This window comes from Aquarana catesbeiana, linkage group LG04 (genome assembly GCF_042186555.1).
Source record: "Aquarana catesbeiana isolate 2022-GZ linkage group LG04, ASM4218655v1, whole genome shotgun sequence".
In the NCBI taxonomy this organism is placed as follows: Eukaryota; Metazoa; Chordata; class Amphibia; order Anura; family Ranidae; genus Aquarana; species Aquarana catesbeiana.
Window position 1 is genome coordinate 203,107,694 of NC_133327.1, and position 25,895 is coordinate 203,133,588.

The 25,895-nt window shown below is 42.8% G+C and overlaps 1 protein-coding gene across 10 annotated transcripts in view; it reads right to left on the reverse strand.

Moving 5' to 3' along the window:
• Positions 1 to 475: 475 nt before the first annotated feature.
• SPTSSB (serine palmitoyltransferase small subunit B) overlaps positions 476 to 25,895 on the reverse strand; it is a 28,256-nt gene continuing 2,836 nt past the window's right edge. For 3 of the 10 annotated variants that reach the window (XM_073626121.1, XM_073626119.1, XM_073626122.1), the window contains exons 2-3: positions 11,167 to 11,309; positions 476 to 2,099 (exon numbers count right to left, since the gene is read on the reverse strand). In XM_073626121.1, the coding sequence (XP_073482222.1) occupies positions 1,830 to 2,072 (243 nt within the window). In that variant the 5' untranslated portion in view covers positions 2,073 to 2,099; positions 11,167 to 11,309 and the 3' untranslated portion in view covers positions 476 to 1,829. Of the gene's footprint in view, positions 2,100 to 11,166; positions 11,310 to 12,361; positions 12,482 to 12,559; positions 12,737 to 25,895 lie in introns of those variants that run through there. The other 7 variants (XM_073626125.1, XM_073626127.1, XM_073626124.1 and 4 more) reach the window with 5 other exon arrangements.

Genomic DNA, 25,895 nt, shown 5'->3' on the forward strand with positions numbered 1-25,895 from the left:
GGATTACGCATCTACTTCAGGGGGAAATCAGGGGGAATATTTTCCCCTGAAGAAGATACGTAATCCCTGCATCGATACGCATTCTTACCCTGAAAATAAATTAATGCAGCCATCACATCTGTTTTTTTTTTAGGGTTACGGCCATGTAGCCAAGTTGGATCAGAGATGCCAAAAGCATCCCTCTTAAGGTAGGAGAGGGTTAATAGTTAAGGGCCTAATTGCACAGAGGGGAAACTTTTTTTTACCTCTTTAGGATAGTTACTGATTTTTGACTCCGCAGTGTTCACCTGCAAAAAATACCAGTATAATCGCTCCCAACGTAGAGACATTAAAGTGGCACATTAGGATAAAAAAAATAAAAGGAAGGGTAAACAAGAGTTCTGGTATGGGGTGCAATCAGTTACAATGATGTAAAAAATGAAAAAATATGAATCTGTACTAATCTATGAACATATAAAGACAACAAGAAGCTACATGGAGTGCACCATGTATTTTATTTGAAGTATGCAAGACACATTTCTTATATACATTTTTTTTTATTCATAACATTTAGCAATATAAGTTAAACAATCACACACATGTATACTTTATTACATATTCTTGTAGCTCCTGATGAACACAGGTTTGAAAGAAGCTGTCAAATAAAACCATTTAGAAAATATGAAAAAAGGTTTGGTGTGCAGCCAACAGGAAATAGTGAAAAACTTACAAGCCTCTGCATACTACATTATAATGTATTGTGCTCTTTAGAGTAAACACACACACACCCGGGATTTGCATGTAAACAAGTGTGTTTAGGAGCTGCATAGCGTTTTACAGCATGCTCTCTGCGTCACGGGCTGCTTCCATTGGAATTTATTGCATCTTTTGTGGTTTTTACAGTTTTATTGTTTACAACAGCTGTATGCTAAACTATATCCATGACTGACCCTTACAGAAGCGCTCACTCTGTCAGAAGATGGTCTAGATGAGAAGAGAAAAAAAAGAAAGAAAAAAAAACAAAAAACAAAACAAAAAGAAACACAGATATGGTTACGTTTTTGACAAAAAAAGGCTGAATTTTCCCCATGGATCAGCTTTTCCCCTCAACAAAAGTTTCAACATAAAAAATATCCATTCCATATTATTCCAAGAACTCAAGCCTCTGAGGTCTAGAACAACATTTGGGCAGGCTGGAATTAGGGAAAAAAAATATATTATATTATATATACACACACACACACACACACACACACAAACAAACAAACAAACAAAATGATGGTATGGATGCAGAATACATAAAAGTTAAGATCTATTACTAGAAACTTAGCATAACTAGTCTATTTTGAAACTGTGAATGATTCCAGTTTACATAATTTAAGTTGAAATAGTATTATGCTTAAAAGTAATGCAATAGATCTGAATCATAAAAAACAAAAACAATACTTATAGAGCAAGTCAACACCATTCAAATCAAAAGACAGACCAATTTCATTTAAATATGCACGGCCCAGTTTATCCGTAAAAGCACGTGCAAAATATATACTTCTCTTTTTGAAAAAAAAAAAAAAAAGGAATTTTCAAACATATAGGCCAGCAAACCTACTGCATTGTATTATACTATGTATACAGGTGGGTATAAGTACGTGTAGTGCAGCTGAGATTTGTGTTCAACACATCTTCAGAGTCCACCAGAGTAAACAATGGAAAGAGCAGCAGTGTCTTCAACTAAGGAGTCCTATGCCACAGCTCAAACACCATGCAAGCCAAATGATGTCCATCAAATTTGGAAGCACAGAAAGGTGCACTCCTATGAGTAAATAAGGAGGCATGTTGAAGTAGGATAGATGTCAGCTCATCAAGGCCACAGTACTTTCATGTTGCCCTCCAAAGATCCCAGAGAAAAATTCCATAGCCAGGCGAACATGGATGGGAATGAAGACATAGGAACTGTATATTACCATAGCGATGGCCATCAGTAAGATGGTGTTGAAGATGGTCTTTTCCCAGGGTTCTAGGACATAGCTGCAGGTTATGAGCAGATACTGGTAGTATAGCCAGGACAGGTAGTCTTTGATATACTTCACATCCATTTTAGGATTACAGCAATAGATTCAATGCTGAAAAAGAGAAATAGACTGTTAACAAGAAGAATGGATTTATAGAGAAAGCCCAGTATGGATTTGCTAGCGAGACAAAGGGGTTTGATTTAGGGCTGGTTCACACTGCTCCGACATGTGCTCTGACTTCCAGAGCACAGGTCACATGCCATGTCAAAATTAATGGATCCCTAGGAGAGCTGTCTTAACGGTCCGACTCGTGTCGGTCCAACTTTGAAAATGCTCCCTGCACTACTTTGGTCCGGCTTGGGCGCAATTTCAATGTAAGTCGCATCCAAGTCGGATCGTCTTAACTGATCTGATTGGTGCTATGAGGCCCTTGAAGGGGAACCCCATGCCAGAATTAAAACAAAAAAAAATACTAGACCCTTATCCGACAGATCCCATCCCCCCCCCCCCCCCCATGTGAATGAGTAGGGGGTGCCCCCACCCATTTACAAAAAAAAAAAAAAAAAAAGTGTCAAAAATAAACAGTACACAGGTTTTTGACAAAGCCATTTAATAAAAATAGCTGTCTAGAAGAACCAGAGGGGGAAAAAGACCACCGGAGAAAAAAAAGACACGTTGGAGCTATTTTTAATAAAGGACTGTCAAAAACCTGTGTACTGTTTTATTTATTTTTCCAACTTTTTGGTGAATGAGTAGGGGTACAATGTACTGCATGCTCAGATAAGGTTCTGGTATGGATTTTGGGGTGCCCCACAGCTTTTTTTTTTTTTTTTTTAATTTTGGCGGGGGGGGGGGGGGGAGGGGTCCCGTAAAATCCATACCAGATCTGAATGGTCTGCTGTGGGGGGGGGGGGGGCTTTTTTTTTTTTTTTCGGACGTGGGGTTCAACTCCAAGAGCCATACCAGACTCAAAGTCAGATCCCGTTCATTAAAGTCGCAGGGCAAAGTCAGATCAGAAGTCATGCAACTTTCGTGTCGGAATAGTGTGAACATATCCTTAATCAAGAAAAGTAATCACTTTGCATGGATTGAGCATTCTTTGGAAAGTGAAACTTCCAATACATTCACTAAGCTTTGAGAATTGCAAAGTGAAAAGCCTATTTGCCGTTATTAATTCAACCTCGATAGATCTAGCACAATAAAAGTACAGATAGAAAATATGTTTGCAAGTGTTTTATGATGCAGGTTTGCTCAGGAAAATATATAAGGCTATATAAATTTATATATTAGACCGTGGCTGATTTACTAACAGTAAAACACCTTCACTTTGCAAAGCAAATGAGGGGAAGCTGTTCTGACTTCTATCTAATCATGTGCAAGCAAAAAAAAAAAAAAAATCAGTTTAAAAAGTCTTCCTAGCATGCGATTGGGTATATTCAATGACCCACTACTTTATTAGTAAATAAGTCCCAGTATGTGAATAAACACTACAGTACAAGTACTGCTGTAGCCACTCTTATCCATTTATCATTATAGGCAAATAACTGAATCAATGTACAAGTGGAACCTCGGATTGCGAGTAACGCGGTTTATAAGCGTTTCACAATACGAGCTGTTTTTTTAAAAAAAATTCTGACTCGCTTTGCTAGCGTTGTCTCCCAAGATGAGCAGGATTCAAGCTGCTGGTGTTTGCAGTACTGCATTTGGCCAGAGGTGCCCCCGCACCTCTGGCCAGGGAAATCGCATTGTTTTCATTGGTGCCCGTCCACCACAATGCGACTGTGTGGTGTGATTTTGTAAAAGGTTCTAGTGCTACTTTGATGTGATTTCAGTGCGATTTGGCTCTATAGATTATGCTAACCACATCCAAAGACGAATCAAAGTCTCACGACATCATCGCACTGAAAATCGAATCGCAGTAATGTGAATCGAGCCCTAGTAAAATAGCCTCATCTTAAATCCTTGTGTAGGGGTCTGCTGCCCTCTACTATTAGCTGCTAATATCACTGTGTTATGTATGTATGTATTAGCACTTTGTCTTTTGAAAGCAGGCTTTGAAAAAAAAAAAAAAAAAAAAGGAAGAAGAAGAGTCCCAGCTACATGTCCTGTCCATGCTTCCAAACTCAAGCTTGAAGAGACTATTATGCAAGTATTCCAATTGTTTATCTGCAGCTGAGTGTGTATCTGAATCTTTGCAAGACAGACACAAGTACCTGTTCTTTTGTTATTATATAGTTTTAGCCTAGGGCTCAATAACCAGCATAGACTAGAGCCAAGTTAAGCATTCAACAGTCACTTCAGGTAGTTAGAGGTCCAGATGCATACCAGATTAGAAACTGCTAGGGAGGTAGTGAAGTGCATAGTAGATAGGCTGGTTCTGAGTTACAGTACCACACCACTGTTCCTGCCAGTGAAAAGATGCAGTCCAGGCTGGTTGGACAATGGCTGGATGGTCTCCCCATCACCGCAGATCTTGTCTTCAGGCCTCTGACACAAAGACAGGTGCTGCATCATTATCCTCAGGGGCCCCTGCAACAGAACTTTGCAGCAACATTCATCTGGAAGTACCTCTATTTAATAACTATATACCCGGGTATATGTGCACAATTCCACCAGGATGCCTATGGGGCTCTTGGACGTATGTACAACTATTACATTGCACATACAATTATTTTCTCTTGTAAAGATTGTCATTATTTCCATGATGATAGGCATCCTTATACTTATGGTTAATATTTTATGCGGTTTGCAGTAGTCCTCTGTTTCCAATTACAGTGGTACCTTGGATTACGAGCATAATTTGTTCCAGAAGAATGCTTGTAATGCAAAGCACTCCTATATCAAAGCGAGTTTCCCCATAGAAGTAAATGGAAACGCAGATAATTCGTTCCACAGTGACTTCTATTGTATGCAGTACCTCTTTTGTGGCCAGAGGTAGCGGGGCACCAGAGATGCTTGGAAATCACACGAATGCACTCGGAAACTGAGTTTTTCCGAGTGTATCCGAGCGGCTCTGAGTGTCACCAACACCCCTGCACCTCTGGCCAAATGCGGTACTGCACACCGCAGAGGCTTGAATCTTGCTTGTTTTGCGAGACATCGCTCACAAACCGAGTCAGAATGTAAAAAAAATAATAACTCGTATTGCAAAACACTCGTAAACCGCGTTACTCGCAATCCAAGGCATTACTGTACTTTGATTAGAGTACTGGTTGATTTCCCAGGGGAATTCCCTCTGGCAATTTTATTATCAAACCAACCCTTTCACTTAGTGAAGGTTCCTGTCCTCCTATTTACCTACAGGTTTAGCACACTATCCTACCCCCCCCCCTTCAAAAAAGAAGGCTACACTTGCAGATAACAATAAAGCTGTGTACAGTTAGAAATACTAGTTTTCTGTTTTTCTCTGTTAGAAAGAGATGCATTCGGTCTCCTGTGGTCTCCACTCGTGTCAAGCTCCTGGGTGGCCAGCAGCTGCTCTCTCCTCCTGGCAGGCAGGAGCATTGGTTAGTCCAAGTGGCTCTGCCTCCTCCCTGCTGATTGGCTTGGTTACTCTGGTGCTGTTTTCGAGCATTACAAGGCCAGAGCTCTGGGCTTATGATAGCGTTCCTGCTTCTTGGCTCCCTACCTGTACTACTGCTTGTCCCTGATCAATCTACTTGATTGGTTTCATGGTTTTTGAACCATGCTCAGATCACCGAGTACTTTCTTTGGCTTACAGTCTGCCTTGACCTTGGACTGTTTACTGGATTAAGCCTCTCTGCCTGCCCTGACCTTGGACATGTCTTCTGGACTACACTTGCTTGTTGCAAAACCTCACCTTGGACAGTATTACGATGTTCTCCTGCAGGGTGCAGGGCCCTGCCTGAGCAGCCTTGAGACTACAGTACCTCTGTTATTTTTGCTCAATCCCAGTGTTTTATTAGGAACATTAGCATCATGTACCCGGAGCGGGGGCAATCATGTATAGGTAGGTATGCTTGCCCTAAGGCTGATCTCCATCTTTTAGTGCAGTTTAAATATTTCATTTGGATCAAACTGTCCCAAACAAACTATTACCCTCACTATTAGATGATCCAGCTGTGTGTGCATGGTATGAACTGTATGTAAAAAGGAAGAAAACACCTGTGCTATGCCAATACTTTTTCTTAACACCAGCAACGTATGTATAATGTGGAGGCTGCTGCTCTTCAAAAGTGTTTCCCTTAGGCTCCTGAACCAACATCCATCCTCAACACTGTCTCTATCTCCAAATATCAGTGAATACATTCCCCTTAAAAACATGTATAAACAATCCATATCGCACATATACATGACAGATCTGCATTAATGTCAAAAAGTCCCAATCTTCCTGTGGTGTGTGCACAATATTAACATAATAAACCAGTACTCTGTCTTTTAACCACTTGCCGACCGTCTACAGTACATTTACTGCGGGCGGCTGACACAGGCAGGCTGGATCACGAACATCACCCAGCCTGTTCTGGATTAGGGGACTGCAGAGCATCCGCTCCCGCAGATTTGCGTGAATATGTGAATGAATGAATCATAACAGCTGTGTTTCCTATAGACTGATGCTGTGATTAGTCCACAGATATCACATGGTAGCTGGGCTAATCACAGCACCCCGCACCATTTGATTAGCTGTAGCCAATCACAGATCACTAGTAATCACGGCTGTTAATGAATGTAACCCATTCATGACAGTTCAAAGTATTTGTACTGTCCTAGCATTTTAAGGGCCTCAAGAAATGAGATAGGCCATCAGTAAATAAAGATTGATCAATTTTCAGAATACATCAATTTGTAGATGCTATAACTTTCACACAGACCAATATACACTCATTGGGATTTTTTTTTTCAATTACATGTTTTAGAACACATATGAAGAAATTTGATTTTATTGGATATACTTTAACAGAAGAGTAGGAGGTTTTTTTTGTTTTTTTTTCAAAATGTTTTAATTTATAATGCAAAAAATTAAAGTGGTGATACAATACCACCAAAATAAAGCTCTATTTGTGTGAAAAAAAAAATATATATATAAAATTTAATTTGTGTACAGTGTTGCATGAGGAAAAAATTGCTAATTTAACAAAGTGCAGGATAGCAAAAAAAAAAAACAAAACAAAAAAAGGACCTGGTCATGAAGGGAGAAAAACATTCTAGAGCTCAGGTGGTTAAACATTAATCCACCAGAGTGAAATTCAGTGCAGTGCTTTGTGATCCCAATGCTCCCACACTTAACAGAGATTACGGACCCCCTGCTGTACAGGAAAAGGGTCTGCCTCGCAGACTTCCTGGGTCTTTAAATATGAACTGTGCGCCTTTGCTCTTATCCTCCAGATCGAGCAATGGCCAGTACTTTACCACTCAAATTGTTTCAGGAGGACAAAAGGGAAAATACCATAGTGCAATAACCTTTACCTTTTATTAAAATGTATGCAAGTGCACTTGTATAAGAATAGATTATGGCATGGAAAACCCAAAAGTGTGGCAGTGGCATGTGCTCTACGGGTCAGAAGTGAGGTCATTGGAAAGCCCCGCCCAACATGTTTCGCCCTGTCCAATGGGCATCTTCAGAAATAGATGATGGTGAAGTACTGGCCATTGAGGGATCTGGGGAAAGTGTGGAGGATAACAGCAAAAGGACCACAGTTTATATTTAAAGACTTGGGTATATCAATAAGGGAGAAAGACCCTTTTTATTGTACGGCAGAGGGTCCATAATCTCTCGTGAGTGTGAGAGCATTGGTGGCAAAGCACTGCACTTCACTCTGGTCAGATTAATTTTTAAAATACAGCATTGGTGTATTATATGTTAATATTGTGCACATGGCACAGGAAGACTGGGACTTTTTGACATTAATGCAGGTCTGTCATATATAGTATCTCACAAAAGTGAGTACACCCCTCACATTTTTGTAAATATTATATATTTTAATGTGACAACACTGAAGAAATTACACTTTGCTACAATGTAAAGTAGTGAGTGTACAGCTTGTATAACAGTGTACATTTTCTGTCTCCTCAAAATAACTCAGTTTCAGGTTCTTGGCAATCTTCTTAAAGCCTAGGCCAGTGATGATGAACCTTGGCCCCCCAGATGTTTTGGAACTACATTTCCCATGATGCTCATGCACGCTGCAGTGTAATTGAGCATCATGGAAAATGTAGTTCCAAAGCATCTAGGGTGCCAAGATTCGCCATCACTGGCCTAGGCCATCTTTATGTAGAGCAACAATTTTTCTTCATATCTTAAGAGAGTTCTTTCCCATGAGGTGCCATGTTGAACTTCCAGTGACTATTATTAGAGAGTGAGAGTGATAACACCAAATTTAAACACACCTGCTCCCCATTCACACCTGAGATCTTGTAACACTAATGAGTCACATGACTCCAGGGAGGGAAAATGGCTAACTGGGCCCAATTTGGGGGTGTACTCACTTTTGTTGCTAACAATTTAGACATTAATGGCTGTGTGTTGGGTTATTTTGAGGAGACAGCAAATTTACACCGTTATACAAGCTGTACACTCACCACTTTACATGGTAGCAAAGTGTCATTTCTTCAGTGTTGTCACATGAAAAGATAGAATAAAATAATTACAAAAATGTGAGGGGTGTACTCACTGTTGTGAGATACTGTATATATGTGATTTATTGATTTTTATATCAAGGGGAATGTTTTCACTTATATAGGGAGATAAAACAGCGCTGTGGGTGGATGGGATAGAAAAACCGTATGTAGCTAGGGTTGCCACCTCATCCCTTTAAACCCTGACCACACATATTAATTACACAGGTTCTGTGGCTGTTTATGGTGGTAATTAAACTCACTTAGTGCCTTACCTGCATTCAATTAGCTACAGAACCTGAACCTGTGTAATTAATATATGATCAGATTTAAAGGGATGAGGTGGCAACTTTATATGTAGCCCAGGCTACATACATGTAAATATAAAGTTTCCACTGATTGACTGAGATGGAGAGGTGAGATGATGACTTACGATTTCCACCTCAGCCACTCGTCCCGCTGTATACTGTACATAGCTGAGACTACATAGAGTTTATACAACTCACACAGCAGGCACATCTAGTAGTGAAGGTAATAGTTTGGTCCAGCTTGCTCCAAACAAACGATTTAAATGTACCTAAAAAGATGGAGATCAGCTTTAAAAGGGGAAGGGGGGGGGGGGGGGTTGCTTTAGGGGGAAGAAACAATTTTTAGCTATAATTTCTGACCGAGACATATAGCTCCAACTCTGATACCGTGGGTCACTGACATGGAATAAGCATGAAGGATTACAAAGTTTGTGTGAACGTACAACTCCTGTGCTGTATCTCTGTACCTTAAAGTACCAACGCCTTTGGATCAGCATGACAACCTGCATCAGCAGCTGGGGTCTAAACATGGCCACATGTCCTTATTCAGTGTGCTCTCTATGAATATATTAAGAGTTAAAAGAAAAAAATTATAACAGCGTAAAAAAAAAAGAAAAAAAAAAAAAAAGAAGAAGGAGAAAGGAGGCAGCCATCTCTTCCGATCTTCTTAAGAGGCTAGTTTGCTTGGCTATCTTTTTTCCCATATCACTGACTTGCAAACAGTAAAGTCAGAGTAACCCAGAATTCCTGATCTGCATACTTGTTCTAACTTAGTAAGTCAAACTATTGAAGCCAATGCATCAGCATGACAGCCAGGCAAATGTATATATGTTGGAGGTCCGCATTTATAGATTCTGCATTACTGCCACAATAAGTTCATTCAACATAGTTGTGGCTTAGCCAACATTCTGACCAGGTCTACAAAGTATATGAATGGACATATATACAAGATCAAGATCTGGTTGAGTAGGTTTCTACTGTTTACCTCTTCTAGGAATGCTAGCCTAGCTTTTTTGCTTATCTTCTGAATTCAGTACTTTAAATCACTGAACAAAATATGCAGAATACAAGTCCTGATGTCACAGATTTGCTGCATGCTTGTTCCAGGGATGTTTTTTTTTTTTTAAAGAACCAAGGACAGAAGCAACCAGTCAATAGGCCTGCAATGTCAGCTTATGCCTCTCAAATTGCATTCATGTGGGTTAACAAAATAGCCAGGCACATAAAGATCAAAAGCTCTAGTTTTCTGATCTTCCTTATTAAATGACATATACCTAATATATGGAACATACAAACAACACACCTACTTATGTTTCTGCTCATTGCTATGATCAACAGACAATGCGAGTTTTCTAGAAGGCATTTCTTGAGCCATAAAAACCTGAAATGCTGGTTTCAGAACAAAAGAATGCATTGCTGAGCTAAATCATTCCAATTCCTACATAGTTGTACTGCTGTCTCATAGTCAGACTGGTCACGTAGCACAGTCACATGATTCACATGGATCTTGTATGTGTTGTTGCATGAAACAAAAACCATTTCATAGCATCTTTCAACAAATTGCAGCTGGGTACCATGTTATTATGCACTTAAAGTGAAAATGTTACTAAGAACAATAAACCAAATTGAAAAACTTACTATGTTTGAAAAGCATAAACATAGATTAGTGAGGCAAAGTGCAATGACAAAGTATACACTGCAGTAACCCATATTGTGAAATACAGTATACTGAAATAGATACTGTGCTTTGCACTATAGCCGGCCATAGATGAGAAGATATTTGACCCATCTTTCCTTGGGGTTGATTTACTAAAGGCAAATCCACTTTACACTACAAGTGCACTTGCAAGTGCACTTGAAGTGCAGTCGCTGTAGATCTGAGGGGAAGATCTGAAATGAGGGGGAGCTCTGCTGATTTTATTAAGCTAAAATGCAGTTTTTTTTAATTTGCCTTGCATGTCCCCCTCAAATCTACAGCGAATGAACTTCCAAGTGCACTTGTAGTGCAAAGTGGACTTGTCTTTAGTAAATAACTCCCTGTGTCTTGCTCCAGTGGTGGGACCCACCATGATATTTCCCTGACAATGGTGCATACGCAGTACTTTTGTGACCCTTTACTTTCTCTACTGGAGGGTGAAGTATCAGGACCTACTCACAGGGAGATTTTACAAGTTATAAAATTATTGTTTTAAATGGCCCTTCCAATCATCTGATATGCCATTTATTGCTTTTATGAAAAGGTATAAATAACTTCATGATCTCAAGCAATGTGCAAAATCAGGACCATAGCTTACTTTTATCAAACGGTTATGCATCGAAGCATGCACACGAGACAATGTTATATGGTGGTGGCAGGTTTTGCATGGAAAAAGCAACATCCTCTGTATTGTCTTGTAACAGTCTACTGGTCATATCATCTTACCAGAACTTCAGAGATCTAATACAATAGGAGGTAGAAAACAATTTGACATGAAATAAAACACTTGAAGGAGAACATACTAAAAGCTAAAAAATCCTTTGGATGTTGAAGTTATCTTAAGTGGATCGAAAATGAATACTTGGCATTTAAAACACGGTAGACTGGGGAGGCATTATTGTTTGAAGTACAGTATTAGGATTATTGGTAGCTCATGTGAGGATATACTATATAAAGAATTAGGACTACTCTATTCTCGCACAGTTTTTGGAATCAGGTAAACTTTAGTAGAAAAATTGGGTGTTTGTTCAACTTTCTAACATTTACTGAGTGTCCATTGATCCTTGGTGTATATACAGTTGTGCTCATAAATTTACACAGTTGATAATAAATGGCTTCAGCCAAACACTAACCATGAGTGAAAGAAAAGCTTTTTGTTATTCATATTCTCTGAAAAATGGCCAAGAAATCAAATTCTGACAGGGTATGTAAACTTATGAGCACAACTGTAGTATGTACTGAACCAAATGGATCAGTATACAGGATCCTGCCCTACTTTCTAACAACTACTGAGTGCTCATTGATGCTGGGTGTAAATAGTATGTACTGAACCAAAGGGATCAGTATGTAGAATCCTGCCCAGTTACAATTTGGCATATTTTCACAAAAGACTTTTCAGCATGGCTTAGGGAAGTTTGTAGTTTTATCAGTTAGGGAAATTATCCGGTTATTATAATACATCTTAAAACCAAGTCTCTCCTAGCCAATGTATCCAAACAACCATAGAGTACAGAAATGATTTGCTGTAGTGCCTGGCTGTAGAGAAAACTTCCATTTTAGCAAGTTTATTTTTCTAGACTAATTGTATGTTTTTGTGTAAAAGGTTTGCAGAACCTAAGAAAATACATCTGTGTAAAAGAAAAAGTGCATTTGAAATAAAACTACATATATCTCACAGCAACCTTGCCCAGCAAATGAAATGAAAATCTGAATAGTTGTGAGCAACACATTCAAAAGCCAATATATGATCAATTAAAGTCATTACAAGTGCATGCTTTATTGGAAGGAGTTACCTTTTACCAAGCTCCAGCGCAGTCTGTAAATTAATATACACAGGTAACAGTTTGTAATCCTGACCAGCTACCATAGGTGTTGTCAGCAACATAATTACATATCTGCTAATGCTCATTGTTACTTGTCTACAGATGCTCCAGGAAAAAAAAAAAAAAAAAAAGACAAAATATCAAGTAAACATGTCTTGTGTGACTAACCTCGGAACTGCAGCTTCGGTGCGCCGATGACAGAGAAAAGCAGGCACTGAATAGGATTTGATTTAAATACCCAACATATCAATGAACTCACATAACACCACGCATGAACTTCAACAACAAACATTAAGAGTTGCGGCAACCAAGACTTGCTACATACATAAAAACAACCCTATCAGACCACCATCACAAAAAGGAGGGTAAGGAACAGAGAGTGAAATCTTTGCATGCCTGAAAACTTGACAGACAAGTTTCTCCATTCAGATCTTGAAAATCTGGTTTTAATTGTTACACTGAAGCTATACATAATACTGTGCTTGACCAGTGTAGCCCAGATGTCCCAACGTTCTTAAACTGCCCAACCACTCATACTCCACCAACCCTCTCTTACTATTCTAAATTAACAAGACCACACCTGAATTTGGAGTATAACTGGCTATAGCAGCCTTTTATTAAAATATAAATAACTCAAAACTTTTAAACATAACATCTGTAATGACAACTTTTCACCCTCAGTCTGCTGGTCTTTGACGGTCCCGCGAACTTCACACTTCTTCCACCACTACACTGCGGGACCTTTTTCCATGATAGGCCTCCAGCTGTACCACCAGCTCAGAGACAATCCCCTTCCTGCAGTGCAACCATTACCGTATTCTAGCTAACCTTTATACGAGTGGAAGTGTTGGGGATCTCATCGGTAGTATACCTCATCGGTAGTATACCTACTGTATTCCAGTAGGTTTTCGGACACCATCAAAGACCAAAAACACCGCCACAGCCCGCAAGGGTAACACCTTAACCTTAAGGGCCTCTACACACCCGCAGGGCTCTCTGAATCCCATCTTGCAGACCCAGCGCCCACAGGTCAATCCCCACTGCTGATAGGTAGCCCCATCATCTCTTAAATACAGGCCAACATTTGGATTCAACTTAATGTGTTGGATGACCATGCCCCCATTCCTAGAAACAAATCTCCCGACCACTTTGTTCATTTTTATGCGAGCCTTGTTGAGCCTCGCTACCGATCGTGCCATGCGCCAAGCAACAATGTCGGAACACAACAGCAGCATGTCAGGAAAAGCTGTGCAGAGTTTCAGGAAGTCCGATTTCACATCCAAAATCAGTTCTCTGATGGACCTGACCTCCACATCGTTTCCCCCAACATGCAGCAGCAAAATGTCTGGCGGCCGGTCCAGCGTGGCATAACGGTACACTTCTGGCACCACTCTACCTCACATCATCCCTGGTATCCCCAGCCAGTGAATACAAGCCACCCTCCTAGATATACCTAACTGTCTGCCATCTGGTCTAACATCAGCTCTCCTGGCCCCCCAAAAGATATAGGAATGCCCCATAATCCAGACGAGGCATGTGTGCACTCCATCTGAAATACAAATGACAGAACACTACATAGCACCAGCACTCTAACATTTTTACCGCACCACAGATGATGAACACAGAACAAACTGAAAGTACCCTTGTTCTCCCCCTGTGCATTCCCCCTACTCAGCCAACAGATGTTGCCAAATGTACCTCCGAAATCTCTACGAATCCCACCTACCAATTCTCTTTACTGCCGCCTCATCAAACCCACACCGGGCCATCTCTGTGGCCGCCCCGACGCGGAAGGAGTGTGAGGCACATTGTGTGTAATCCGAACCCGCTGCCCGAAGGCTTTCCGAAAAACTGCAAAAAACGAAAACATCGCTAAATTACCCATCCCCGTGTATCAAGAACAGCCCTTCTATGTCTGGACGAACCACCAAGAACTCCCGCACCGCCCCCACCGGGCAAACCGTAAAACCCGGCAATGGAAACAGCTGCACACTCACTCCTTTTCCCTTTTGGTCCGTCTTCGATCTCCGCAGCTGTAACAAGACCCTGTCACCCACACAATTCACGTCCCGGGCCATAAGTCCACCTGCTAGTCCCTTAGACGGGCTTACTAACTCCCCAACATGAAATGCGCCAAAGAACGCTAACGAAAATGCCATTAAAAATAGAGATGTTCACAAGAATCCTAAATGACCACAAATGGCCTGAAGATTTGAAAATGAAACGAAATGCCTAGTGTCCTTGTGTCTATAAACCTTCCTATAACCCTTAACTGCCTTTCGTACCAAAAAATCCTTTGTGAAATCCGCCATGCCTTGTAACTTGAAGAAAAAAGCAAGACCAGCCAACTTCAGTTCAATGGCAGACACTGACTCCCCCATTCCATGTTTCACGACACAAAATACAGAACCAGCAGTTTCACCTCAACATCCCCTTGTTCCACCCCTGCCTGTTGAACCAAACCCAACCATTCCTGCCATACCTTGACGTATGCCGCCCATGTGGACTCACTCACCAACCTTCTGATCCAGCCCACGGCGACTCCAAGGCAATCTTCTATAGCCAACCCGGGCAAGGAATCCCTACCTTCTCTGCCGAAGGAGCCAACTCTGTGAACCTGTCCCACTGAAACCGAGATAAGGCATCAGCCAGAGTGTTCTCAACATCCGGCAGATGAATGGCATATATAAAGATGTTTAGTCGCATGCATCGAAGCACCAAGTGGCTCAGAAGACTTATCACTGGCTGTGACGACTTGCACCACTCCCATCTTGTCACAGTTCAACCTAATCTTCAAGTTCCTACAAGACCCCTGCATATCTCCATAGCCAGCACCACCAGAAAAAGTTCCAAGAGCACCATGCTTCAAAAAAAAAAAAAAAAAAAAAAAAAAAAAAAAAAAAAAAAAAAAACACCACCTGCTTCCACCCATGACCTAGGCCAAGGTTCTGCACTCCATTGTTCCCGATAAAATGCCCCATACCCGGTAGACCCAGCCGCGTGTGTAACTAACTCTAAGTCAAAATTACTCATCGACCGCTGTTTGATTCCAAAAACAGGGTGCCACACTTTCCTCACGATGCTCCCTATTCAGCCTAATAAAACGAGTCAGGGACTTAATCCCAGCTGTCGCCGCAGCCAGCCGTTGGCAAAAAACCTTCCCCATCGGGATAATGCGAAAAATTAAACTTCCCCAATAACTATTGTAATTTCCTAAGCTGCACCTTGCACTGTCCCATGATCCCGCGAATCTCCATTAATTTGTCCTCAGGTAAGCGGCATTCCATAGCGCCAGAATCCAGACCTATACCTAAGAAACTGAGCTCTGTAGTCGGGCCCTCAGTCTTTTTCGCCGCCAACGGAATACCTAACCTACCCGCAATGCATTGCAACCCGCAATGTAGACAGGAGAATCGCACACACATTGGATGAAGGCGGCCCCACACAAAGGAAATCTAAATAATGGATGACCGAATCCAGGCCCGATACGTCCCTAACCACCCATTCCAAAAATGAGGTGAACATTTCAAACATGGCCCATGAAATGGAGCAGCCCATGGGCAGGCAGCGATCCACATAAAATTCCCCTTGCCAGCAGCACTCCAGCAGCCAAAAACTGTCTGGATGTACCGGTAGCAAGCGAAAAGTGGATTCAATGTCAGCTTTTGCCATCAGCGCTCCCTGCTCATATCTCCTCACCCACCCAACAGCTGCGTTCAAAGAGGTGTAAGACACCGTGCAAGCTTCAAGGTCTATCAAATCATTGACTGAACCCCCTTTTGGGAAAGATAGATGGTGAATAAGGCGAAATTTGTTAGGTTCCTTCTTAGGCACAACCCCCAGAAGTGAAACAACCAAAGTCTGCAAATGCTTCTCATAGAACGGACCACCCATACACCCCAGTGCAACTTCCTTAGCCAATTTCTCTGAAACCACCCCTGGGTGTTGTAATGCTGATCTCAAAATTCCTCGCCATATGTGGGACATTTGACAGAGAACATGGAATCCTGAAACCTTCTGAGAAACCTACGGCCAGGATTTTCGCCGTTTCCCGATAAGGGCATCTATTTAGAAAAGGTTGCATACTCCCCCCCACACCGGTGTCATCCCTTTTGTGAGCAAAGTCAGCGATACGCTTACCTTTTTTGAAGCTTCGGGACAGATGATGTATGCCCCCGTATCTGGAGCACTCATGCTTGAAACGACAGGGACCCCAAACTTACAGGAGCCCTCATTATACTGCCAGCAGATCCCCCATTTTTTCCCGGCCGACAGTCCCGAGGAAGGCGCACCCCCGGCCCCTCCCTGAAAAAACTGGCTCTGGGCTCGATTCGAGGACATAAGCCGCATCCAAAGGCTGACGTCTTTGTGGTCCCATCTGAGCGACGGACGGACAGCCCTACGCTGCCTGAACTGTTCATCATACCTCAGCTACGCTGACCCCCCCCCCATATACCCAATGAGCCTCGCCGACGGCGTCCATGTAACAGAACAGAGCCGAACAATGTTCTGGGTTCCTCTCCCCTATAACGCTCGCCATAATGGCAAACTCCTGTAACTAGTTAACAAACATCCGAGAAATTAACCTGCACCTCCGCTTCTCCTCATCCTCCTTCTTGGAGTCGTCCAGCTTCACCTTATCTAGATTAAATTTTTCCAGAGGTAGTAAGAAGATGATCTCCACATACTCACCCTTGCAAATTTTGTCCCAGACTTCTTGCTTCAAATGTGCCCCTAATGACCCTTCAAAGCACACATACACTTCGCATTTTGCCGCGTCAGCAATCCGCACCACATCCTTCCTACCCGTGCCCTCCTGCGACACTCCCGCTTCTTCCCCAGCTTTGGAACTCACTGCCGCAGCTTCCGAGGGAGGCACGGGAGGCTCCGCTGGAGCCGTTGGGACACCCATTACCTGGGATGGTGTAGCTGGGACCCCATCCCAGACTGTCCCCTCCGCATTACCCCCCATCACTGGTTGTACCCATAGTGACACCTGTGGGGGCTGACTGTCTCCCTGCAAAACGCTGGATTAGATCCCGCAACCCTCCCAGCAAATCCAGCAACTGTGCCTCTGACCCTGAACTGTCGCGTGACGCGCCCGCCACCCGAGGGGCAGCTGCCGTGGCCATAGGTGGCTGTGTGTCAGCTCTGTCAGTCCCTGCCATGCCCCCCCCCCCCTTCCAATCCCAACAAACAACAAAGTGCAGCATTTAAAGAAGCATTATGTAAAACAGGTAACTTACTGGGCTGACCAGGAATGCCCCCCACAGCCGCCACTCCCACCTCCGTCAGTGCCGCAAGCCTCTGTAACTCCTCTTCCTCTGAACCGGACAGCTCCCCTTCGGACCGTACTTCAGGAGCCTGTGGTATTGAACTCTGCAGCCCCCCAGACGAAGAATGCTTCTAAGCCATGGATCCCTGCCGTAGATGCAAATGCCCACCAGCACCGGACCCGCTTACTGCTGTGCTACTATGCGTGCCCCATCTTGTGGAACCCTGGCAAGTCCTTCCCCCTCATCTGCCTCTGCTCTGTACCTAGTCTGACCTGGCTGGTGGACCCCTCTGCACTCTGGAGCCACCGGGCCATTGCTGAACTTCTCCCCCGCCGAGCCTCCTCCCGTGTGGGAATCACCAGGGGTGGGGAGACTGCATGATCCTGCGATGCGGGGGTGGGGACGAGGCATAATGGCGGCCTGTAGCCCCGCCCACCGAGCTCTGCTGGTGGGGAGGATTCCGACCAGGCCCCGAACTGGGGAAGCAAGTGGTCGCTTTGCCAGGGGGCCTGACGGGTTCCGTGGGGGGCTCCTGGTGTGGTGCACAGCTCTGGGGGAGGGCCCTGGCAAGAAATGCTCCGGAAGCCTAGACCTCTGAGCGCGTAGGGACACCTCACCTCAGGCCGCCCCCGATGCCTGATCTTCAATGAGGGAGGACACCTGGCCAAGCAGCCATTGCAGTCCCCGAGTCGCTACAGCCATCCATAGTCGCCGGCCATAATTTCTAAGGACATCAGCGTGTGTAAAAAAACTGCTTCCTCCTCTCTGTCCCTTCCTCTGCTGCTCAGAAGTCCACGCCTCCTCCTTAAATAACGCTCCACCCCCTCAGTTTTCACAAACCGTTCCAACCCCTTCCTGTTACACTTTTTTGTTACACCATTTTGTTAACCCTTTGTTGTCTCCCCTTTCACAATGTCATGCCTGGCCCTGCACTACTTTTTCTTTCCGTTTGCAGGCCTCAACATACATCACTCAAATTTTGCATATTAAAACAGAGAACTAAAAAATTATTACATAAAAGATGTATACACACACACACACACACACACACACACACACACAAACACGGCTGGCCTTGTGCAGTTACACCTAACAATGTTCTAGTCATCTAAGGTCAGATTCGATTTCCGTTGGGGCATTTGCTCCTTCACTGTTCTGGTTCTGTAATATAATAGCAGTATGTTTTTGATGATCAATCACAGCACATAGCTGGTGTACGGTGGGCAGGAGGCAAGGGTGGCAAACTCAGTCACTGGGCAACACATATCACATCTTACCAATACCTCCTTACACTATAGGATAGGATTTTTTTTAAATACAAAAGGACTTGTTTACAAAGTGTTGGTTACATAGGAGCATCCAATGTAGTGTGTTTTATGTATCTTTCTATCTAGATCATCCTCTTGCAGGAAAAAGCCATACAACAAAAGTAGTCATTGCCACAATGCTGCAGCTAGCATTCAGACTGCTGCACTGCAAGGCTCAGCACTTAGCAGACAGTTTTAGATGCAGCATTTGCAATGTGCTTGGTCAAGTTGAACCAGCCAAGCACCTAAAATCTGCTGGAAGAGGATGAACAATTGCTAAATAGATTAACCTTCAACTTGCATAAAGCTGGTCATACGTTGATCAGGTTTTTCAATCAGCCAATGAGCTGATAGGAAAAAAAGAACTTAATTCTCCTATCCACATGTATGAGGCAGATGCGGGAATCCTCCCTGCTGAGATATTATATTCCGACAGCAGGACTCCTCTGCTATCAGAATACACCGATTGGCTGTATGCATTGATCGATTGAAAATTTACCAGCAGTTCTGTTTGAGAGGAGTCAATCATTAGATCTATTCTTCTTAAAACAGGAAAGTCATGGATGGTTTGAAATGTGTCCAGTTGCTGCTGAACTAGCCAAATTTCAAAACATCTATGGCCAGCTTTACAAACATCATATTGCAGATTATCAAAGCATAAATGTGGTGGCTGCATTTTTTTTTTTCAGGTTTTTTCCCTTATTTTTATCAGACAATTTGACCAGTAACACACTTCCTGTATTAGGCAAGGTTCACACCTATGCAGGTTGCAGTTAAGGCGTTTTACTGGTTCATTTCGCGTTTTTCGACACTCGTTTTTCGTGCATTTTTGGGAGGTGTCTGTTGTCATGCAGATGAAACCAGCATAAACATAGTGGAAAGACTTAAAACTCAAGCACTGCTTTTTTAATGCCTTTCTGCTGTATTTTGATTGAAGTCTATGGAACCAAAAACGCAACCTACTGTGGTCCCTGACCCTTTCTAAAAAACACACAACTTGAAAAAGGCACATGTGTGAATGGACTGTAGTGCGTTACTGCAAAACTGGAAATGCACAGGTATCAATCCAACCTTAAGCTGGGTACACACGAACAGCTTGGCAGCTTCCGGTCGGAGCCGCTGTACTAACAATGCAAGGTTAGTTCAGCGACTACCTCTGCTGAGCTGTTGTGTTCTGACAGGGGGGTGACCCCCACCAGAACACGCCAATCAGCGCTCTCTGTATAAGTGTGCGAACAGGGTGTGCCGAGCATAGGCATGCGCACAAGGTGTGCCGAGTGTGCCTGGGCAGACCCTAATCACCCATTCAGTGTTTGTGTAGCCCCATGCTGGCTGTCTCCCGAGATCTGCCTGGGTTGCTGTGAAAGTCTGTATCCAAGCAATGTGTACCCCGCCCTGCTTGCTAGACAGTATCACATTGAGCAGATATTGGGGCTTGTAAGATCCGCTCAGTGTGTGACACTGTCATGTATTGTAATGTAACTGCATGCTGGGAGACAGAGGAGCCATCAGAATTCAGAGGTGATGTTGGGAGTGGGCGGGACGAAGCAACTATCGAACACCAGCCAATGGGATAGGGTCTGGGTGGGCCACTACATGTATGTGGCTCTGCCCCCTTTCTTAAGCAGCCCAAGAACTGGCTGGTGCTCGATAGCTACTCGGTCCCGCCCACCCGACATCACCGCTGAATTCTGACAGCTTCTCTCTCTTCCTGCATGCAGTTACAATACATGACAGTGTCACACTGAGCGGCTCTTACAAGCCCCAATATTTGTTTAATGTGATACTCCCCCCTCTCCTCTGTCAGGGCTCCGAGTGTAGGGATGGGGAGATGGAAAATGTGCCTGGCTGCTCAGTTCATGTGGGGCACAACTGAAATCTGTTGATGTTTATTAATGCCACATGCCGATCTTTAGTATAATAGTTAATCACCACACTACTATTTACAATAAACTACTGGAGGTAAAATAAAAAAGTGTCAGTAAGAGGCCTGCCGCTAAGCACTGTTATGTGTTCCCACACTACACTTAAAAAAAAAAAAAAAAAAAAAAAAAAAAAAAAAAAGGGGAAGGGGGAAGAAGTGCAGCACTAACTTACTAATCAATAACTTAACAAAAATGGTGGAATCCTCTAATGTATGGAAATCTCACACTTCAATATCACTAAATAATGGTCTCTGTGATACGTAACTTCACATATAACACACAACTGAAAATAAGACATAACAAATGAAACCTCTCTATAGATATTTGCCATACAGATTAACCTCAAGTGCAACAACCTTTTATTTGGGAGGTTCCCACCATTATAGCACTTTGGAATTTTTTTTTTTTTTTTACTGTTTCTATCTGGCACGTCCCCACATGTTATCCACTGCACTACACGCATGTCACATTGGTGGTCTTTTCGGATTGATGCCATGGGGTCCTTTTATACCTTTGAGACATATTTTCTACCATTGATATACTTTGCTATGTTTATTATTGGCTGCCTCTTTTTCTTCTCTTAGAATTTACCAAGCTCCCGAAGAAGCGTTTTTTTTTCGCGAAACATGTAGAGCTATTGTTTTATGTTACAATCTATGATAGAAAAACATGTTGCACATGACATGTTTTTGATGTGTTTGATCTATATGGGAGAGGATTAGTCGTTCACTGCAATTGGCAGTATTTTAAATGTCTTTAATAAAATGTATTTTATTTTTTCTATAATTGGTGCCTTTAAAAATAGTGAAGGAAATTTCCCTGTGGGGTTTTGAATTGCAGCAATGAAGTCATAAATTAGAAAAAATGGTTTTATTACAACAATAAATAAAGTTACATTGGCATGAACATTGTAAAAAATATGAGCTCTGCGATCAGATTTGGCATACATACAGAAGATACATAGAAACACCTGCTAAACAGTGTACATTAAAACATTACAGAATCTGTCACAGAAATCATGCTGGGAGTGCCCTCACCTGGAGCTTCCCCACTTGTCTCACTGTCACTCCATCACTTTCTTGTTCATCTTCCCCACGCAACTTGCATGTCCTCTAGTCACCCCATCACCGTTTCATCCTCTCCACACAACTTGCACTTTTTCCATTCTATCACTGTGTCTTATCTAGTGGTTTTTACATTTTCAAAACACAACCTCTCACTTTCACCCTATCATTCATACTTTTGAGTATCTTCTTGCCGTCGGTGGCAAGTGTGGCCTCTCGTAATTCCCTTTCTCGGCGGTGTGAGTTTTCACCCAACTGTTGGCGTGGGGGGGTTCCACGTTAGGCTCCTGCCAAGTGGTCTGGATCCTCGAATGATGTTTCAAGGCATACATCTGAGTGGTCTGTCTTACTGTTGTCAGTGGTAATTATTTATTATATACTTATATATATATATATATATACACACACACACACACACACACACACACACACACACACACACACACACACACGCACACACTACTTGTTAACCCATGTGTTATTGGTTACACATTTAATATACTTACTTAAATACTATTTATATATATTATATACTATTTTCTAGAAATCTACTGTATAATGCTTTTTTTCCCCTGAAGAGCGACATTACATATGGTTGAAAAAGGGGCTCTCCCAGCATGATTTTTGTGACAGATGTTATTTATTGTTGTAATAAAACCATTTTTTTCTAATTTATGACTTCATTGATGCAATTCAAAACCCCACAGGGAAATTTCCTTCACGTTTTGTATTTGCATCGGGACGTGCAGCTACCCTAGCTCATTGTAGGTATCGCCTTCCCATTTTTTCGCAATTGGTGCCTATAAAGTCCATTTTTCCATATGCTTTATTTTAAATTTATTGATATCACTAGAAAAATAAAAGCCTTTTAACCACTTCCATACCGGGCCAATTCTGGCACTCTTCTCCTACATGTAAAAATCTATTTTTTTGCTAGAAAATTACTCACAACCCCCAAACATTATATATACACACACATTTTTTAGCAGACACCTTATGCCGCGTACACACGAGCGGACATTACGGCGGACTTTGCCCGGCGGACTGGATTTCGTCGGACAATTCGATGTGTGTGGGCTCCAGCGGACTTTGTTTTCTCAAAAGTTGGACGGACTTAAATTTGAAACTTGTTTAAAATTTATCCGTTGAAATCGAGTCCGGTCGAAAAGTCCGCCGTCTGTATGCTAGTTCGACGGACAAAAAGCCATGCTAGGGCAGCTATTGGCTACTGGCTATGAACTTCCTTGTTTTAGTCCGGTCGTACGTCATCACGTACGAATTCGACGGACTTTGGTGGATTGTGTGTAGGCAAGTCCGTTCATTCAGAAAGTCCGTCGGAAAGTACATCGAAAAGTCCGCCGGGCAAAGTCCGCCGTAATGTCCGCTCGTGTGTACGCGGCATTAGGGAATAAAATGGCGGTCATTGCAACTTTTTATCTCACACGGTATTTGCGCAACAATTTTTCAAACGTGTTTTTTTTTGGAAAAGAAAAAGTTTCACGATTTAAAAAAAATAACAAAACAGTAAAGTTAGCCCAATTTTTTAATATAATGTGAAAGATGATGTTACGCCGAGTAAATAGATACCAAACATGTCACGCTTTAAAATTGCGCACACTCATGGAATGATGTCAAACTTCAGTACTTAAAATTTTCCATAGGCGACACTTTAAAATTTTTTACATGTTTAGAGTTACAGAGGAGGTCTAGTGCTAGAATTGTTGCTCGCACTATAACGCATGCGGCGATACCTGACATTTGTGGTTTGAACTGTGTTTACATATGTGGGCAGGACTAACGTGTACGTTCGCTTCTAAGCGCAAGCTACCGGGGACAGGGACGTTTTGAATTTTTTTTTTTTTTTTTAATTTTACTTTCTTTTACAACATTTTTTTTAATCACTTTTATTCCTATTACAAGGAATGTAAACATCCCTTGTAATAGGAATCTTTCGTGACAGGTCCTCTTTATGGAGAGATGCGGGGTCAATAAGACCCCACATCTCTCCTCCAGGCTGGAAAGCATGAGATCGTAAAAAAAAAAAATCCACGATCTCATACCAGCCGTGATCGCAGCTTTGTTTACATCCGTGGCCCAGACGTGACGTCATAACCTCACGCCCGGGCCTCCGACGGTCATAGAGACGACTGGTGACCATCTGGTCACTGGAAATCTTTATTCCCGTCATCCGGCGGCGGCCAATTCTTTCTCCGGGTCCCGATGGCACAGGAGAGACCGGAGAAGCACCGAATGGCGGCGGGAAGGGGGGGGGGGGGGGGGGTTTTGTCCCCTCCCGTTGCCTGTAAGTACGATCAAGCGGTGGAACTGCCCCTATGATCATTCTTATGGTGCACAGAATCACCGGCGGAAAACAAGGATATCTGAATGATGCCTGTAGCTGCAGACATCATTCAGATATTCCCACTGAAAGTCCAGGACGTCCTTGGGCGGGAAGTGGTTAAAATACATTTGGCAGAACTCCATCAGTATCACCAGCAAAGCAGCTTCATTATTATTCCATTAAAGAAAAAGAGAATGTGCACTGCATTTAGAGATTTTATAATTTGCCGCGTCACGAATGTTAATTCTCCATTACGAACGCTAGTTTACAAGACTGACTGCTTTTGACTCGTCCTTGCTTCCGAGCATGCGTGTTTGTACTTTGGACTTTTGTCTGATGGACTTGTGTACACACGATTAGATAATCCAACAGACATTTGTCCGCGGAAAATTTATAAGCCTGCCATCCAATATTTGTCCGCGGAAAATCTGTCAATTGTCCGATGGAGCGTCCAAAATGTCGGATTTTCCTCCAACAGTCTGTCATCACACAATTCCCAGTGGAAAATCCGATCACATGTACGAGGCTTTAGTCTACAACCGTCTTAGCTCCTACCTCAGTGAAAATAACCTTCTTGACCCCTTACAGTCTGGCTTTTGCTCGCAGCACTCCATGGAAACTGCCTTACTAAAACTCACTAACAATTTACTAACTGCTAAAACCAACAGCCAGTACTCCATACTCCTACTACTTGACCTCTCTGCGGTCTTTGATACTGTTGACCACCCGCTCCTTCTCAATAAACTACATTCCCTTCCTCCGAGATTCTGCTCCATCCTGGTTCTCTGCCTATCACAGCGCTCCTTCAGTGTTACCTACAACTGTCTCCTCCTCTCCATTACCCCTTTCTGTGGGGGTTCCCCAAGGCTCTGTTCTTGGACCCCTTCTCTAACTACACTTCTTCCTTTGGTCACCTGATAACTGCCCACGGCTTCCAATACCACTTATACACCTATGACACCCAAACCTGTCTACTCCTCACCCCTTCAGTCTCCTCTCGCATTACTAACTTACTGATATATCAGCATGGATGTTGCACCACTTCCTTAAACTAAATCTCTCTAAAACTGAACTATTAATATTCCCCCCCCCCCCATGACTTTTCCATCAATATCAACAATGCAACCATCCAACCATCAGTCCCTCCCCTCACGCCAGGGTACTAGGTGTAATCCTAGACTCTGACTTGTCATTTCAGCCTCAAGTCCAATCGTTGTCAAAAGTTTGTAGAATTCACCTCCGTAACATCTCTAAAATTCGCCCCCTTTTAACAAATGAAAAACACCAAGCTCCTCATTCACTCCCTTGTTTTCTCTCGCCTTGACTATTACAACTCCCTTCTCATTGGCCTGCCTCTCCATAGGCTATCCCCTCTTCAGTCTATCATGAATGCTGCTGCCAGACTTATACACCTTACCAACCGCTCAGTGTCTGGCAACACTCTCCTCCAATCCCTATACTGGCTCCCAATCACTCAGCGAATTAAATTCAAAATACTAATCACAACATACAAAGCCATTCACAACTCTGCCCGAGCTACATCACCAATCTTGTCTCCAAACATCACCCAAATCGTCCTCTCCGCTCTTCT